Source organism: Pleurodeles waltl, chromosome 1_1, assembly GCF_031143425.1.
Source record: "Pleurodeles waltl isolate 20211129_DDA chromosome 1_1, aPleWal1.hap1.20221129, whole genome shotgun sequence".
In the NCBI taxonomy this organism is placed as follows: domain Eukaryota; kingdom Metazoa; phylum Chordata; class Amphibia; order Caudata; family Salamandridae; genus Pleurodeles; species Pleurodeles waltl.
In genome coordinates this window covers 13518134-13536331 of record NC_090436.1, presented here as the reverse complement: position 1 = coordinate 13536331, position 18198 = coordinate 13518134, and the positions used below count along the sequence as shown (strand labels likewise).

The 18198-nt window shown below is 45.7% G+C and overlaps 1 protein-coding gene across 5 annotated transcripts in view; it reads left to right on the top strand.

Annotated features, from left to right (window-relative positions):
* The window catches only part of LOC138253400 (nucleophosmin-like), a 214614-nt gene that overhangs the window by 68688 nt on the left and 127728 nt on the right, over positions 1-18198 (top strand). For all 5 annotated transcript variants that reach the window (XM_069205804.1, XM_069205801.1, XM_069205799.1 and 2 more), the window contains one exon: positions 9723-9817. In XM_069205804.1, coding sequence (XP_069061905.1) covers positions 9723-9817 — 95 coding nt within the window. The remainder of the gene's footprint in view (positions 1-9722; positions 9818-18198) is intronic.

Sequence of the window (18198 nt, the reverse complement as noted above, 5' to 3'; positions counted from 1 at the left end):
GTGGAATCATGCAGCTACACCGATTCCAGTGTTAGTTGCATGATACCATGTACCCTGGGGGTTCCCTAGGGGATCCTCCAGTTCTGCCTGTGCAGCCTTACGGGAAACAGCTGCCAGCCCGTGCTGCTGCTGACCCCAGACACTTGAGGTGTCTGCGGTTGCAGGGGAGTGACCCCTTCACTCCCCTGCAACTGCTCTGCCCTCCTGCTGATGAGCCAGGCTCAGGCCGGAGGAATAGAACAAAGGATTTCCTGCAGGGGAGAGGTGTGACCACCTCTCCCTGTGTATTAGCTGTCTAAGGGCTGGGCTGGGTGGCCTCTGAGCGCTACCAGACTGCTTTGAAGGGCACATTTGGTGCACTCCTTGCATAATCCATTTTGCACCAGTTCAGTAACCCCTGGTTACTGCTTTGGTGCAGAACTACACAAAGGATAGGGGAGTGACCAACCCCGGTCCAGCCCCCTCCCCTAGGGAGGTTGCCAGAGCTCTGTCAAGTGGCCACTTGATTCTGCCATCTTCAAAATAAGATGTGCAGAGGCCCCTGGAAGCATCTGGTTGTTAGGCCAGGTAGGAGATGTCCCTGACCCCCTCTGGTAGGTGGGTCACTGCAGAGAGTGACCAACCCTCTCTAAGAGTAATATTTAAGGGCTCTCTCGCAGCTGGGTCCTCAGATTCGTCAAGCAAGATTCTACAAGGAACTCTCTGCAAGACCTCATCTGCCCCTGGAACTGCTGCTGGTCTTCGTCTGGAATCGAACAACTCTGCTTCTGATGGGAAGGCTCCCACTGCAACATTGTTTCTCCGGATCCTGCAAAGCTTCTGCAACATCCTAGGCTGTGCATCCTCCAGGGTCACAAGGACTCTGTTTTCACCAGGGTGCACAAAGGAATCTCCCCTCGAGTGAAGGAGTCACTCCCCTGCGACCGCAGGCACCTCAAGGTATCTTCAACAGGTTGGTGGGGTCTGCGGTCTCTGGACATCTGAAGATCCTGCTTCGCAGTTGGTGAGTCTGTGGCCTCCTCTGGGTCCTATCTGTCTTCCATCCAAGTTGGGAAACTGTGGGCCCTTGCTCCTGCCACTGGACTGGCCCCCATGTGCACCATGTTGCATTTGCCAAGGCTTCTTGACTTTTCTCTCAGGAGATCTTCCGCCTCCTAGAAGCCCCGGCCCCCAGCACTCTGCAAACCGAAGATCAGCTCCTGTCCTGCAACTCCTGTGACGTGGGACTTCTGTTTTGCTGGGCTGGTAAGACCTCCTTGTGACTCCATGTATCCATGGGTCACTTGTAGGGGCTTGTAGGAGGCTGGACTGGCTTGTAGTGAGTACCAAGGGGTACTTGCACCTTGCACCAGGCCCAGTTATCCCTTATTAGTGTATAGGGTGTCTAGCAGCTTAGGCTGATAGATAATGGTAGCTTAGCAGAGCAGCTTAGGCTGAACTAGGAGACGTGTGAAGCTACTACAGTACCACTTAGTGTCATATGCACAATATCATAAGAAAACACAATACACAGTTATACTAAAAATAAAGGTACTTTATTTTTATGACAATATGCCAAAGTATCTTAGAGTGTACCCTCAGTGAGAGGATAGGAAATATACACAAGATATATATACACAATAGCAAAAATATGCAGTATAGTCTTAGAAAACAGTGCAAACAATGTATAGTTACAATAGGATGCAATGGGGAAACATAGGGATAGGGGCAACACAAACCATATACTCCAGAAGTGGAATGCGAACCACGAATGGACCCCAAACCTATGTGACCTTGTAGAGGGTCGCTGGGACTATTAGAAAATAGTGAGAGTTAGCAAAATAACCCTCCCCAAGACCCTGAAAAGTGAGTGCAAAGTGCACCAAAGTTCCCCTAAGGACAAAATAGTCGTGTTAGAGGGAAAATGCAAGGAAAACACAAATCAGCAATGCAACAACGATGGATTCCTGACTGAGGGTACCTGTGGAACAAGGGGACCAAGTCCAAAAGTCACAAGCAGCTCGGAGATGGGCAGATGCCCAAGAAATGCCAGCGGTTGGTGCAAAGAAGCTCTTACTAGGCTGAAGAACTGTGAATACTGCAGGAACGACAAGGGCTAGAGACTTCCCCTTTGGAGGATGGATCCCCCACGCCTTGGAGAGTCGTGCAGAAGTGTTTTCCCGCCGGATGGACGCCAACAAGCCTTGCTACACGCAAATCGTGCGTTTGGCGTTTTTGGACGCTGCTGGGGCCCAGGAGGGACCAGAAGGTCGCAAATTGGACCTGCAGAGAGAGGGGACGTCGAGCAAGACAAAGAGCCCTCACTGAAGCAGGTAGCACCCGGAGAAGTGCCAGAAACAGGCACTACGAGGATGCGTGAAACGGTGCTCGCCGAAGTTGCACAAAGGAGTCCCACGTCGCCGGAGACCAACTTAGAAAGTCGTGCAATGCAGGTTAGAGTGCCGTGGACCCAGGCTTGGCTGTGCACGAAGGATTTCCGCCGGAAGTGCACAGGGGCCGGAGTAGCTTGCAAAGTCGCGGTTCCCAGCAATGCAGCCCAGCGAGGTGAGGCAAGGACTTACCTCCACCAAACTTGGGCTGAAGAGTCACTGGACTGTGGGGGTCACTTGGACGGTGTCGCTGGATTCGAGGGACCTTGCTCGTCGTGCTGAGAGGAGACCCAAGGGACCGGTAATGCAGCTTTTTGGTGCCTGCGGTTGCAGGGGGAAGATTCCGTCGACCCACGGGAGATTTCTTCGGAGCTTCTGGTGCAGAGAGGAGGCAGACTACCCCCACAGCATGCACAAGCAGGAAAACAGTCGAGAAGGCGGCAGGATCAGCGTTACAGAGTTGCAGTAGTCGTCTTTGCTACTATGTTGCAGGTTTGCAGGCTTCCAGCGCGGTCAGCGGTCGATTCCTTATCAGAAGGTGAAGAGGGAGATGCAGAGGAACTCGGCTGAGCTCATGCATTCGTTATCTAAAGTTTCCCCAGAGACAGAGACCCTAAATAGCCAGAAAAGAGGGTTTGGCTACCTAGGAGAGAGGAAAGGCTACTAACACCTGAAGGAGCCTATCACAAGGAGTCTCTGACGTCACCTGGTGGCACTGGCCACTCAGAGCAGTCCAGTGTGCCAGCAGCACCTCTGTTTCCAAGATGGCAGAGGTCTGGAGCACACTGGAGGAGCTCTGGACACCTCCCAGGGGAGGTGCAGGTCAGGGGAGTGGTCACTCCCCTTTCCTTTGTCCAGTTTCGCGCCAGACCAGGGGCTAAGGGGTCCCTGAACCGGTGTAGACTGGCTTATGCAGAATTGGGCACATCTGTGCCCAACAAAGCATTTCCAGAGGCTGGGGGAGGCTACTCCTCCCCTGCCTTCACACCATTTTCCAAAGGGAGAGCGTGTCACACCCTCTCTCAGAGGAAGTTCTTTGTTCTGCCATCCTGGGCCAGGCCTGGCTGGACCCCAGGAGGGCAGCTGCCTGTCTGAGGGGTTGGCAGCAGCAGCAGCTGCAGAGAAACCCCAGGAAGGGCAGTCTGGCAGTACCAGGGTCTGTGCTACAGACCACTGGGATCATGGAATTGTACCAACAATGCCAGGATGGCATAGAGGGGGCAATTCCATGATCATAGACATGTTACATGGCCATATTCGGAGTTACCATGGTGAAGCTACATATAGGTAGTGACCTATATGTAGTGCACGCGTGTAATGGTGTCCCCGCACTCACAAAGTTCAGTGAATTGGCTCTGAACAATGTGGGGGCACCTTGGCTAGTGCCAGGGTGCCCTCACACTAAGTAACTTTGCACCTAACCTTTACCAGGTAAAGGTTAGACATATAGGTGACTTATAAGTTACTTAAGTGCAGTGTAAAATGGCTGTGAAATAACGTGGACGTTATTTCACTCAGGCTGCAGTGGCAGGCCTGTGTAAGATTTGTCAGAGCTCCCTATGGGTGGCAAAAGAAATGCTGCAGCCCATAGGGATCTCCTGGAACCCCAATACCCTGGGTACCTCAGTACCATATACTAGGGAATTATAAGGGTGTTCCAGTAAGCCAATGTAAATTGGTAAAAATGGTCACTAGCCTGTCAGTGACAATTTGGAAAGAAATGAGAGAGCATAACCACTGAGGTTCTGATTAGCAGAGCCTCAGTGAGACAGTTAGTCACTACACAGGTAACACATTCAGGCACACTTATGAGCACTGGGGCCCTGGGTTACCAGGGTCCCAGTGACACATACAACTAAAACAACCTATATACAGTGAAAAATGGGGGTAACATGCCAGGCAAGATGGTACTTTCCTACAGGGCTCCATTTACTTCTGTTGGGCTTCCTGTGTGCTGGAGGCCAGCTCTGACTCTCCCTCCTGGGTATAGTCTCCTGGACCTTGTTGTTCCCCACAACCTTGCAACTTCTTTTCTACTCTTAATTGCACTTGCCAGTGCTTGTCTGTGACCTGGCTTGTCACTGACTCTCCTGCTATCTGGCGACCCTCGACGGACAGCTCAGAGGTGACTCCTGGGATCTTCATCGAATCCTGGACCCTGCAGCTGGACTTCTTCTTCCACCGACTTGCAGGAACTTCATATTCAGGAGGGTTGGCATTGCCACCTGCAACACCTAAGCACCTTCGTGAGTGCTGGACTCTGTCCCCTTCCCGTCCAGGTCCTCCACATCCGGAATCCGTCCCCAGGATCTACCAGCCTGGTTAACGGGTCGTGACAGCAGCTAGACAATCCGAGGCATCCATAGTCTCCAGAGAGAGTCCCTTTTCCCCTCTGCATCCTGGTCACTGGTGTAGGTAGTCCTGTCTTCTGGGTATCCTGGGGAAGGGGGCACTCTCCATCCATCCTCTTGCTTGCTGGTTTCATCGGGGTCTGCTGGGAAGGGTCCTAAATTCCACAAACTCCAAACACTGCTTCCTGTGTTAGCCTATGGGACAACTGGGTGGGTAACTGACTTACTCCTGGTTTAGCCACCTTTGCTGGGGTGTAATAAAGATTAAGCTGAGGGGAAGCACGGATAACATGGAGATGGGGAACGCGTATTGAAATTCACAGGTGCTGTGTAGACTCTCCATCTTGACTTAAGTAGAACTTGAAGAAGAGCAAGCACAGATCCAGTCATCAGCCGCAAAGAACAGTGCGGGCTGAGAACTCGAGCTCCGACACAGCCTAAAGAGACAGCGTGCGGAAGACACACTAGCAACTGAAGACGCTGCTGTCGGCTGCAAGGAGTGTCGCAAGCTGAGCTTTTGAGCTGCAGTTCAGCTTTGTGGTATGGCAGATGCGTGGCAAACCAAGACACTGACAGGCGTGCGGCCAGGTTAACAACAAATAAAGTGGTAAATTGAAATATAGTTCCCGAGTGCTGCAATACAGTTTTCTGCGAAGGGTTCTCCAGCACAGTGCTCCTTTGAAGGCAGAAAAGTGCTACTGATGGCATTCACAGTTAGTAATGATAAATACTAATGTAGTAAAACAGAGATTACACTAGTAAATACAGTAGCTTTCCTCAAAAGGTGAAGAGCAGATTCATCTGTATACTTCCTAAATCCAGAGGACAAGTGAGGGAGTTGAAGCCCAAGAAAAAGAAGCCTGGGTTCTCCAGTCTTCACCAACTTCTAGTGGATCCAATGTTCAAATGTACAAATAAGATTAAATGTATTCCAAATAAAGGACTCAAACCTTCAACAAAAGTTTTCTTTCCAGCTCCCTCACAATCCTTATCCCAGTAGAACTTAGAAAATGGAACACACATTGAAATAAGCAAAGCCAGATACCACACAGGGGTCATCTGGAATCCCTGCGCTTGGCTTTTTAGCTTGATATCCATGCTCCTGAGTTTTTTCTTCCTTCTTAACTGTGCATTAGGTCAGTGGTTCCCAACCTTTTGACTTGTGTGGACCCCTACGTTATCACTACTCGATCCCAGGTACCCCCACTGAATCATTAGTGGAAACCAGGGACCCCCCTTCCACCCCCACCCCACCCCACCCACTGAGTCAGTACTGGAAGCTGGGTACCACAGCCTAAACATTGTTGATGATTTGAAGGCCAGAACAATACACAAAAATACTGAAACAAATATTCATCAAATATATACACGATAATAACACATTTGAATTAATTTGCAAACAAATATAAATAAAAAAAATAATTTTAATAGGAAGGTTGGAGTTTTTCTAAATTAAATTGAAGCCACACATCATCCAAACTGTATTCTGTTTCATGCACCTGCACTGCTCCCATAAATCACTCAATCAATTTTCAGCTTCCAATTTCAAATTCTTTGACATTTACAGTGAGTTTTCACATTTTCTAAGTAGTCGTGGGCCCCTTGAGGAGGCTTTGTGGACTCCCCGGGGGTCCCCCGATCACAGGTCAGCATTTGGACCTTGCCTATTTTTTTGTACGAAAGACTGCAGTAATCTTTGTCACGGTGAATTCAAACGACGGACAAGTAAAGCTGGTGACCAGTTGCACTGGGTTGGCGTCAATGGACATGACTCTGGGTGGGAGGCTTATAGCACGTGTCATTCTCATACTCCATATAGGTGTTAACGAGTGGGCACATCACAGCGGGAAAGACTTGATGGAATTTTTTCTTTTTTAAAAACTTTTTATTGAACAATTGCTCAGCATGCAGAAAATAGTGGACTAGTCAAACGTACAGTGTACACATTAAACAGAGCAGACCATAACATGAAAGTGACAGTTATCTTCCATTACAACAAAGATTTCATTCCCCCCTCCCCAAAGTGGAGTTCAGAAATGCCAATTCTTCTACCCCCTACTCTTCTGTTCGTCTCCATCTACTTAACAGCCTCAGCAAGTGTGCCAGTCACCCCACACCTTTTCCCATTTCTTAGGACAACCCATCTTTGGTAAACTACTTGCTTCGCCCTTTGGTACCAATCCATGTCAGTTTCCCAATCTTCAGTTGGGGGGGTGGGGCGTCACTACACCCGAAGTGCGCTCTGTTGCATTTAGCTACCCCCGCCGCCACCACCAGCCAAATCTTTTGGTATCTAGGCCACGTTGCCTCTCCTGTAATATTCTGGAGGTGCCATTTGGCATCAAGGAGAACCTCAAGTCCAAGCACTAGGGCCATTATCTGCTCGAATGCTTGCTTGAGGGTGCAACCAGGTTTTTTTCCCCGTAACGACGGGGTGTATTTATCTAAGCTCACTTACAAGCTTTTTTTAGTTTTCCTCGTTTTGTTTGGGGCACACCTCTTTGGATACACTCAGAGGGAAGCTTAATGGTTGTTGCTGCATTTCAGCCTGCAGTGGTGTAGACTTATGGTTGACATCAAGGTAGGTAAACCCCTTGGCATACTGCATCAAAATGTATTACAATTCTTAAAAATTGGTCATTTTACCCCAGCGGTGGGCTTTGGAGCTCTGTGGTTATGGAGAGCAAGTGGGAGGCGCTTAGCCAACTGTCCTTTGCAGGTTCTGCATATTAATGCCCTGAGAGGAAATAAGGTTGTGCCAGAGTACCAAGTTGTTTCAGAAGGGCGTCGGGGGACCCCACCGACCTGCCTCCGGTGTGGTTCCTGTCCAGTATGTGATATGAGCCTGCTCCCTTCTTTGGGAATGGCGAGCCATTGGTACTCAGCGTGGGGACCGAAGAACGCGAGACATCAACTGTGAGTTTAGTTATTGTGCTTTGAAAGGGTATGTGGTAGGAATTTCCCTATCTGTTTCACTGTGTAGATAATTAGGTTTTCCTCAGTGCAGATTTTTTTTTTTTTGCATCATGATGCGTATTTTAGCAAATTGGTTAATTGATCTAATGAAATTGAACAGCTTTTGTTTGCAATGTAATAAACGAGGCCTAAAATTGACACTGGCTCTGGTTGGTAATTTGGATGGTACGTTGCTCTTGGGGACCACCAGGCTCACCAGTTTCCCTCCAAAGAAGCTGGATGTTTTATCAAACGCGGATTTCTTTTAAATTAACATTCTGGCCCTCTTTGCAGAACACGTGTGATTAGAGGAAAAATGCCTAAACGTATGAAAATAGACCACCTCCTCCTCCCCACCCTCAGGCTGGACAACAAAACACCATCGAACGGGAGCAAGAGAGAAAGGCCACTAATAAATAAAATGTGTACTTTTTGTTGCTGTGCATATCAGCTTTAGTTTTAAGTTTACCTCCACTTCAGTGCTTCTGCTGTGCTCCCAGGATGGAGTCTTTGGTTGCATGTCACTTTATAGCAGGTTGACGGGATACCGGACAATCTTGGCCTAACCTTTATGTTCATGGTAGAACTGTAAGATAGAATTTGTTGAGTTATTCTAGAGAATGACTCCTTCTGCATGCAGTTTAACAAGTATTGCCAGAGCTGATGGGATGGGGAAGAAGTGGTTGTCTCTCCTACTAGAAGGCACTGCCATTCCATCTGGATGTTGTAATTGTAATCGTATTTATATAGCGCTTACTACCCCTGACGAGGCGTCGAAGCGCTTTTTGATGAGTAGCACGCTACTCCGGACCCAACAAGAATTAGTGATGGATTAGTATCGTTAAATAATGAGTACAGTTTTAGTATTATTATGAGTTAATTTGAGCTGCGGATATTCACCAAAATTATGTTCAGACATTGCTAATCCTTTTGTGTCCTGTAACTGCCTTCTGCATGGTTATCTCACGCATCAGCGTTGGCTCCAAACTGAGCCCATCCCAACTTTCCCTTAGTTGTCGATGCATTCCTAAGTCATGGGTTCCGAAACCATAATGGATGCAAATGTGTACGGATGCTTAACCTTGATTGTGCCTTTTTGTGATTTAATCAAGGATGTTTATATCCATGAGTTGCATCATATGTGAAATTCTTGTACTTTGGCATCAACATGAGTTGGCTTTGTGTTACAAGTTTTGACTGATACTCTGGTTAGTGATTCAGGGAAACACCTTAAAGTCCAGGTACGCAGGCAGTGTTCTCTTCCGGTGACACATCAGAGCTACTTTTTGTAACAGCATCCATTAAAGAGTTAATGTATTTTTTTTCTTGGAAAAAACATAATTGTTTTGTACTTTTAAAGCTCAATATAGATTGTACTTATTTGTCACTAAAAATGTAAGCATCATTTGCTGGGTTTGGGTGACGAGCAGATAAAGTCCAGAATTTCCTTGTAAAGTATGTCAGTGATATTGTTTAACTTAGGGCCTGATTATGTAATCCAGGAGGTCCGACTGCCGCATTACGACCCAGGCAGTGAGACCACTGCCAGGAACAAGGTTCCTGATAGGGTGGAGGTGGTCGGAGTCGTGCTCGGCCACGGTGGCGCTGAGTTCAATGCCACCATGCTGATCGTAAGTCCAGTTTCCACCAGCCTTTTCATGGCATGAAACGGCTGGTGGAAACCCAGTGCTTAGGGCCACAGAGGGAAATGTCATGGGCAGTGCAGGGCCCTATTGTCCAGCACCATCGGAATGCCACGGCAGACAGTATGTATTCCGAGGGTGCTAGGAGCGCCCTCTGTGTGATGACATTGGCCTTGCCTCCATGAGGTTCAGAGGTTTTCGCCAGTCAGCCTAGTGGAAACCTTGTGGCCTTGGTGGAGCGAGGGGGAACCGCCGGCTGCATGGCAGTCTCCTCTCCACGGGCTGGCGGGCCGACGGTTGTCCCGCCAAACTTGTAATGAGGCCCTTAATCTCCAATGATGAGGTAATTAATGATGTCATTGGTGTTTCCAACTTGTGTGTGACCTATGTCGGTTTGTACCTAGGACAAAATGTTTTCAAGTCTGAAGAGGAAAACAACAGCTCTCCCATCAAGAGACCATTTAAGCATGAAACCTCGACGTCTGTGCATCCAGTGAAGGTAAAATCTTTGCTTACATACATTTAATAACTGCAAGCAGTCCAAACGTTGGTGAGAAAAGTAGATTTCAACAGTAGATTTCTGTTTTCAGAAATGTCCCTTGAATAGTACCATTCACTGTGGATTTGATTGAAAAATCCCTTTTTATGTGCTTTTTTTTAAGGAATCTGGCATGATGCTTGTCCAAAGGTGAGCTATAACCAGGATGAGCCTTTACAAGAATGTGGAGTAGGCCTCAAAGGGTGTAGGAGGATTAAATAATCCCCCTTTTCATCTTCTGCTTCTCTTGCAACCTCTTTATAACAGGTTGCATAAATGCTCTTTGTAGTGCATTTATGCAACCTGTTTCAATGCTGACATACTTGATTAGAGCCATCAATGCCTATGCCTGCAGAATCCAAAGCCGACCTCCTTTATAGATCGGGCAAAAGTTACTTGTAGTAATATCAACCACTTTTGAGATTATTTCTTTCCGAAGCTAAACCTCCAGTCTAAGATCTCTTGACGGGAGGAACCAAAATCTTAATCTGCCATGTAGAAAGGCTTGGCAGAGTAATGAAAAAGCAACAGGGATATCTTTGTACATCTCCACCCATCCTCTAACTCACATGAAACACCACACAGAAATTCCTAGCCCGCTCTAACATTCAGACTGAGAGAAAACCCAAACGTCTAAGCTGCATTTTCTGGACCTGTTGAGAATTGTCTTTGCTGCAGAATCATCCATCCCCGCCCGACCCCTCGTAAAGGTACGTGCAGTATTTTGTTGGCTGTGTGGCCTGCACACTTGCTGCATTGATAGCTTCTAGCGTGGTCTTCCCAGTAATCGGCTTCAGGTCTTCAAGTGCCTTCGAATTGCTGCGATACGACTGATTAATTGTACGTCATGCTATACATTGGCTAGTATTTTTGCGACACTTTATATCCAACGTAATTTGGCGTTTTATGATGTTGTAATGATCTGGGACTGTAATGATGTAACATGGCTCCATGCCAGAACACTGGGCATGGAACCAGCTTGTTCTGAGGTTCTGTGATGAGGGTTCTCTGGATGACAGTTGATATGCTGGCTGTTGGTTGAGGCTGTAATAAATACCTCCTACCACATATCTTCATCTGGTGTGGATTCACTTTATTACACTGGCGACAAGGGGGCGGAGAAAGGAACCCAGAGGAAGGGACAGCCTCAACAACAACAAAGAAGGAAGAGCTTGGATTATTTAAGAGAAAAACTGAGATAATTTACAGAGACGTGCTGGGAGAGGATAGAGCATCTTGCAGCATGTTCTAGCGGAGAAAAGTGTGAAATTGCGGTTGTAGGGGCTTTGTGGAAAGCTGTTTGAGCATTTACTAAGGATCAAAGTGGTCTCTGTATGCTTCACGACGTCAGAAGGTCCGTGAGCAATTGAAAAAGGACTGTAAGCTGTGGGAATTGTTGGCGGCCATCTTGAGTGTGGTGAAAGGAGAAAAACAAGCCAGATTGACTAAAGAAAATAGACTGGATGTTTGGTTGCGGCCATTTTGAGTGAGGAAAACGATCCAAGATTGCTCAAAGAAAAAGCAAGCCCAACTGCCTGAAGAAAACGGACTAAATGTTTCGTGGCGGCCATCTTAGATGAGGAAGAAGGATTTTTTTTTATTTTTAAAAAAACATTTTTTTTTTACAGCGCAATTGTTGGAGGACATCGAAGAAGAACATCGACGGTCTTGTGGAAGTTGAAACTTAGACGGAGACTGGATAAGGATCACTATATTGGTTTGTGGTCACGGGAATATACAATTCTTTGGAAACTTTATTGCACTTGTGGAATACAAGTATTGGGCGTTGTAAAATGAATTAAACTGAAAAGGTTGTCTCTGCGGTGACAAACACACCTGAAGACCCGTGTTTGATATAGCGGCATCGTGCTGGGACATACGGTGACTGGAACACCTTTTGGACTTTAAGTACTTTTAGCAACTAGTAGGGTTTGGAATATATTGTGGGGAAGAAGTGTTTTACACCTCTTGTGAGTATGCAGAATGTTACGGCGCAGCCGTTTTTCTTGTCAGATCCAGGAGAACCGGTTATTAAGTGGAAGAAATGGAAAAAGATTTTTGAGAATTATGCCAGGGTGTGTGGTACGAATTTGAGTGGTGAAAGGAAGCAGGCACTTTTGTTACATTGTTTAGGGGGTGAAGGACAGGAGGTGTTGGAAAATCTACCTCCATTGTCGCAAGCTGATCAGAGGGGGTTGAATGAATATGAAATATGTGCAAGACAACTAGATTTACATTACTTGCCAAAGATTAGTACTATTATGGAAAGGTTCCATTTTGGTTTGCGGGAGCAAGGGAAAGAGGAGAGTGTTGAAGAATATATTACGGCTTTACGGAAGTTGGCTTCAAGTTGTAAATTTGGGGCGTTGGTAGAAGAAAGGATTAGAGATCAGTTTGTGCTGAGGTGTTGCAGTGATAAAGTGAGGGAAGAACTCTGGCTAAAGGACGAGCCACCGTTGGATGAGGTTGTTAGTATTGCAAAAAGGGTAGAGCATATGTTAAAGTGTGTTGGAGAACTAAGTAAAGCACATAAAGAAGATAAGGTCAGTGTAAAAGCACAAGAAGTGGAGTGTCAAGTCATACAAAAAGATGAGAAGAAAAAAAAATATGAGGGTGTCCGTGAGAAAGGTGTTGTAATAGAAAATAGCGCAGAAAAGACACAGGGGAATAGGAGGTTTGCAACACCTTTTCAAGGAAATTGCTACAGATGTGGAAGATTTGGACACATGGCTAATGCAAGTGAGTGTCCTGCTAATAGGATTACTTGTAATGTTTGCGGGAAAAGAGGACATTTTGGAAAAAATTGTAGGATGAGGAATAGGAGAGATTTTAGATCAGAAATAAAGGAAGTCAGTTTTCAAGTTAGTGAGAGTGAGGTGGAACATCCCTCTGAATGGGTTTTGGTGGGGGATGTTAGAGTCAAAATGAAATTTGATTCGTGCTCTCACATCACGTTTCTCTCAAAGGATTCTTTTATGAAGAATTTTCAAGGAAGGAAGAAACTGTTCAAACCTAATATTAAACCTACGGGTTATGGTGGGTTGCCAATTAAGTTATTAGGTTATTTTGATGACTGCATTGAGTACAATGGTAGGTTCACTGATGCTCGGATTTATGTTGCTGAGAGGGGTGATCATTTGTTGAGCTGGAGTCATCAAGCACGTTTGGGTGTCATTCTCAATCCTAATGCGCATCCATCTGTTCAGGTACAATCTATTGAGGGTGATGAAAACAAGTTTGTGAGAGCTTTTGGTGAATTGTTCAGTGACACCTTGGGGTGTTTAAAGGGGTACAATCACCATATTAAGTTGAAACAGGGCGCAGTACCAGTTGTAGCAAAAGTTAGACGCATTCCCATTTGTGTCCAAGGCGCTGTACAAAAAGAGATAGATAAATTGTTGTCCACTGGTGTTATACAGCCTGTAGAGGCAACGGAGTGGTTAGCTCCCATTGTTGTGGCACGTAAACCAAATAATGAAATCCGTCTATGTGTGGATCTTCGTGCCTTAAATAAAGAAGTGGTGGTTGACAAGTTCCCACTTCCCAATATTGAGGAATTAGTATCATCGTTGGATGGTGCTTGTTATTTTACCACTCTGGATATGGCATCAGCATACCATCAGGTTCCGTTGAGTAAAGAGTGTCAAGAATTAACGGCTTTTATTACGCCAATGGGGGCCTTCAAGTTTTTGCGTATGCCGTTTGGGCTGGTTTCTGCGGCCTCAGTATTTCAGAGGATTATGGAAGATCTTTTTAAAGGCATTTCAGGCGTAAAGTGCTACCAGGACGATGTATTAATATGTGGGAGAGACGTGAGAGAACATGATGAGAGGGTGCTTGCTGTGCTTAAAAGGATGCTTGATGCTGGGTTATCTCTTAGGCGAAGCAAATGTAAATTTGGAGTCACTGAATTGGTTTATTTGGGTCATCATATTTCACGGCAGGGGGTGAGTCCTAAAAAGGATTTGGTGGACACTATCGAAATGTTAAAAGAACCGTGTACAAAAGATGAGGTTTCTTCATTCTTAGGTATGGCAGAATTTTATAACAAATGTATACGAAATTTTGCAGATAAGACAGTAAATCTAAGGAAGTTGATGTGTAAGAATGCAGAGTTTGTTTGGACGGAAGAGTGTGGTACAGAATTTAAACAAGTAAAAAATGATCTCAGGAATGCACCAAACTTACAAGCTTTTGTACCTGGGAATCCCACTTTCATTGTTACTGATGCGAGTATAAAGGGCCTGGGTGCTCTTCTTTTTCAGATCAGGAAGGGTCAAGAGGTGCTAATAGCTTGTGCTTCAAGATGCTTGAAAGGGGCAGAGATAGGGTATTCTGTTATATAGAAGGAAGCGTTGGCAATTTTCTGGGCCATAAACAAGTTCAGAAAATTTGTGTGGGGATCTTCTTTCGTAGTCAGGTCTGATCATAAACCCTTGAAAGAAATTTTTGAGAAGAAGGGTTTGGACTCAATTTCCTCGAGGATCAGGAGATGGGTCATTTCCTTACAGGAGTATAACTTCATGTTTGAATACATTCCGGGAAAGACAAATGTAACGGCAGACTGTCTGTCGAGATTGGTGGAGGTGGTAGAGAATGATAAATCTCAGGATGAAAATGATCAATGTGATGCTGAGTGTGGCATAAGAGTTTGTGATGTTACGCTGGGGGCTGTAAAGGAAGATGAATGGAGGGATAGTTTGCAAAAGGATAGTGAATTGTGTTCTGTGATGTCTCTTCTGGAACAGCATAAGTCTCGAAGTCTGGTTAAACCTTGGTCGTTAGTTGCGAATGAGTTAGCCGTTGTTGATGGTGTTCTAATGAGGGGCACAAGAATGATTCCCCCATTGAGTTTGAGAGAAGTCATCGTGAACATGGCTCATGAAGGGCATATGGGCATTTCTAAAACCAAAGAGCGCATCCGTCAGGATTTCTGGTGGCCTGGATTAGATTTGATGGTGGAACGTACTGTTAGGGAGTGTACACCTTGTCAAGCTAGTGATAAGGTGCTCAAACCAAGATGTTCACCTATGGTTTGTAGAAGTTTACCAAAAAGTCCATGGGATGAATTAGCTATCGATATTGTGAGGCCATTGCATGGAGAACATCAGACTCCTTACCTGTTGGTGTTGCTGGATTTGTATTCACGATGGGTGGAGGTGAGTTTGGTGAGAGAGATCACTTCTCAATCTGTGATCAGTTTTTTTGAATCTGTGTTCAAACGCGAGAGTTTTCCTAACTCTATTCTTTCTGACAATGGTCCGCAGTTCTGTTCTGCTCAGATGGAGCAGTATTTTGTAAAATGTGGAATTGTACATAAAAAAATTGCGTTATATCATCCAGAGGCGAATGGTGCTTTGGAGAGATTCAACAGGACTTTAAAAGAGAGTATACAATTAGCAAAGGTAAACTGTTTAGATTGGAGAAAAGAACTGCAGGGTCGTATAACAGCTTACAGGTACACTCCTCATGCATCAACGGGGAAGACTCCTTTTGAACTGCTCAGGGGAAGGTCTCCAAATACTTGTTTGTGTCCTGGCTGGATGGTTGCTGGGAAGGGTTTGAAAAACAATGGTATTGGGGATTGGAGAGACAAAGAAGTGTCTCTGCAAAGCAAAAGGAAGATTTATGTTGATAAAAGGAATAATGCGAAAGTTACAAATTTTGAGGTTGGAGATAAAGTAAAGGTCAAAGCTCCTGTTGGGTGTCAAAATTGGTCAAAATATACCTCTCCAAAAACTATCATTAAGCTGTTTAAAAATGCTGTCAAGACGGATGATGGTCGCATCTGGAATCATAGTCGTGTAGCACATTTTGGGGGGTGTGGTGTGGCCGACAGGAGAGATGATACTTCTTATCGTTTTCCCTCTGACATTGATTTAAGGTCTGATAATACTCGTAGGAGTGTCAGAACACGCAGGTTTCCTTTACATTTGCGTGATTTTGTGTAGTTCTTTCTACTTGTTTTTTTTTTTTTTCTTTCTGTTCAAATGTGTTTTTTGTTCTCATGTTACTTCTGTTCTACTGTAAAGAGGAAGAAGTGTAATGATGTAACATGGCTCCATGCCAGAACACTGGGCATGGAACCAGCTTGTTCTGAGGTTCTGTGATGAGGGTTCTCTGGATGACAGTTGATATGCTGGCTGTTGGTTGAGGCTGTAATAAATACCTCCTACCACATATATTCATCTGGTGTGGATTCACTTTATTACAGGGACCTCCTTTTCTGCGTTAGTAGGTTACATATTTTCCCCTGGACATGTCTGCAGTTCCTGTGCTCTGCAGTTTCTGTGCAGTGTTTACTTAGACTAAACATAGCTGAAAGGCATCAGAACACTGTACATGGTCGAAGTCCAAGTTAGTCAGCCTGTGATAGGAGGGCTAGCTGGTTTGTGGACTGTAAATGCTTTATGGTGCAGTGTTCTTTAGAGAGGCGAGTCTTCAGACCTTGCCAGAATTAGCGACAGCTTGTGGCAGTCATGATGAATGCAGAGTTGTTATTCCAGGTCCTGGCTGCATAGATGGAAATGATTGTTGAATAATCTTTTTGCGTTTTCAGTCCAGCCTGATGGTGTCCTAGCTGCATTGGTGCCTCGAGCTTGTCAGCCAGGTGGGGTAGGGAGATGATGGCTTTGTGAATGATGCAGCTGGCAGGAGGAGCCAGTCGAGATCCACCATCATTGAGGTGTTGTGGTCATATTTTGCCAGACCCTTTGAGGTGTGTTGCAGCATGTAAGAGGGAGAGAGAAGGGCAGTGTGGAGTCTGGGCACCTGCAGAGCAGGGGTTTACCTCTTCCAGATGAGAAAGCACAAGGGGTTGATGGGCAATTCTGAAGGCTTTGTTCTTTGAGGGATAGTTTCATTTTCTTAGGTAGGGAGAGCTGGAGCCAGGCCATCCTGTTTTTCTCTGAGCGGTTTCTCGATGGGATTGGTGTCCAGGGTGACATAGCGCTGGGGTCTGAATCCACCCGGGGTCATGTCGTTGAGCCAGCTTTGGACTAGGTTTTACTTGTTCTCTTTGGCGAGGTGAGGGTGGGGCTGTGCTTCAGGTAAGTGCTGGATATTCAGGTCTGGTTGAGCTGCTGGCTGTGAGGCTCTGGATGTTTCGAGAGATGAGACTTTCAGATATAGCTATATGTCATGAGGCCATTGGCGAACTTTGATCTTACCTATGATTTGAACCCCAAGAAGTAACTTCTGGAATCATCGAGCTGACTGCAGACCATCCACTGTCCTGTCAATGAATCTATGGAATAGGGGGCCTCTTCTATCCATGCTGTGCAAGTCCACCTAGTTTTAGCTCTCTGGCTTTGTGTTTTGGCAAATAGCAGATCTCTCAACTACATAATGGCCTGGACTTGAAGCGTTATTTTTAGATCTACCTCTTGGCGATGATTCCATTCACAGTTTGTGAAAATTCTATGATGTACACGTTTCGTATTAGAAGAAATTAGGCCTTTTATTGCAGCCCCAGGAGCATCAACTGGAAAGGTTTCATTTAGAAAGTGCTACGGTAGTGACCTTGTTTCTGTCATTGGTGGCCATGTGGGGATTGTCACTGGAGTCCAACTCTGGCAACCAAAGGGATACCTGATGGTGTCAGTTGGCGACTAGGGTGCCAGTTTACCCCAGATGTCCTCTAGGTGATGGTAAAGGGGTTGTATGTTTAACCCTCTACCAGTTACCATAGTAGTTTTTCAGTTGTGAGGAATCTCAAATTTGGTACCTGAGAGCCTAATAGTCATTCGATCAGTGCCAAGGACTCCTGACTGTGCCGACTATCTATGAAAGCATAAGGACTAGGAAGATAATGTTCTGGAATCCAGGAGCACTTCTCTAGTGGCTGTCACTGGATACCGAACTAGAGGTGGATTTGAGATTTCTCAAGACTCCCAGGAATGGCATTGGTCAATCAATCAGTATTTGTAAAGCACGACTACTCACCCGTGAGGGTCTCAAGGCGCTAGGGGGAGGGTAGGGGCCTCATCCGATGGTGGTTAAGTATAGACACCCCAGGACACAGGAAAAGTCTAGGATGGAGCAGACTTACCCCCCTTTTTTGATTAATTTTTTATCAAAACATAACCATGCATTGATTACAAATTATCTATAAATGATTGACATTATAAGTCCCAGAATGTATTCACAACTCTAATCTTGCCTTGCAGACCATCTCCCTATCTCTCCCCCTAAATCACCAGAATACATCTTTCCACCTCATATTTACGAATTTAACACACCATTGTACCATATACTCCAGAATCCCTATCTCAGTGCGCTAGACACCTTCTCTGACACAGTTACACGTTGGATTTGCCCCATGTTTCCCAAATCTTTTCAAA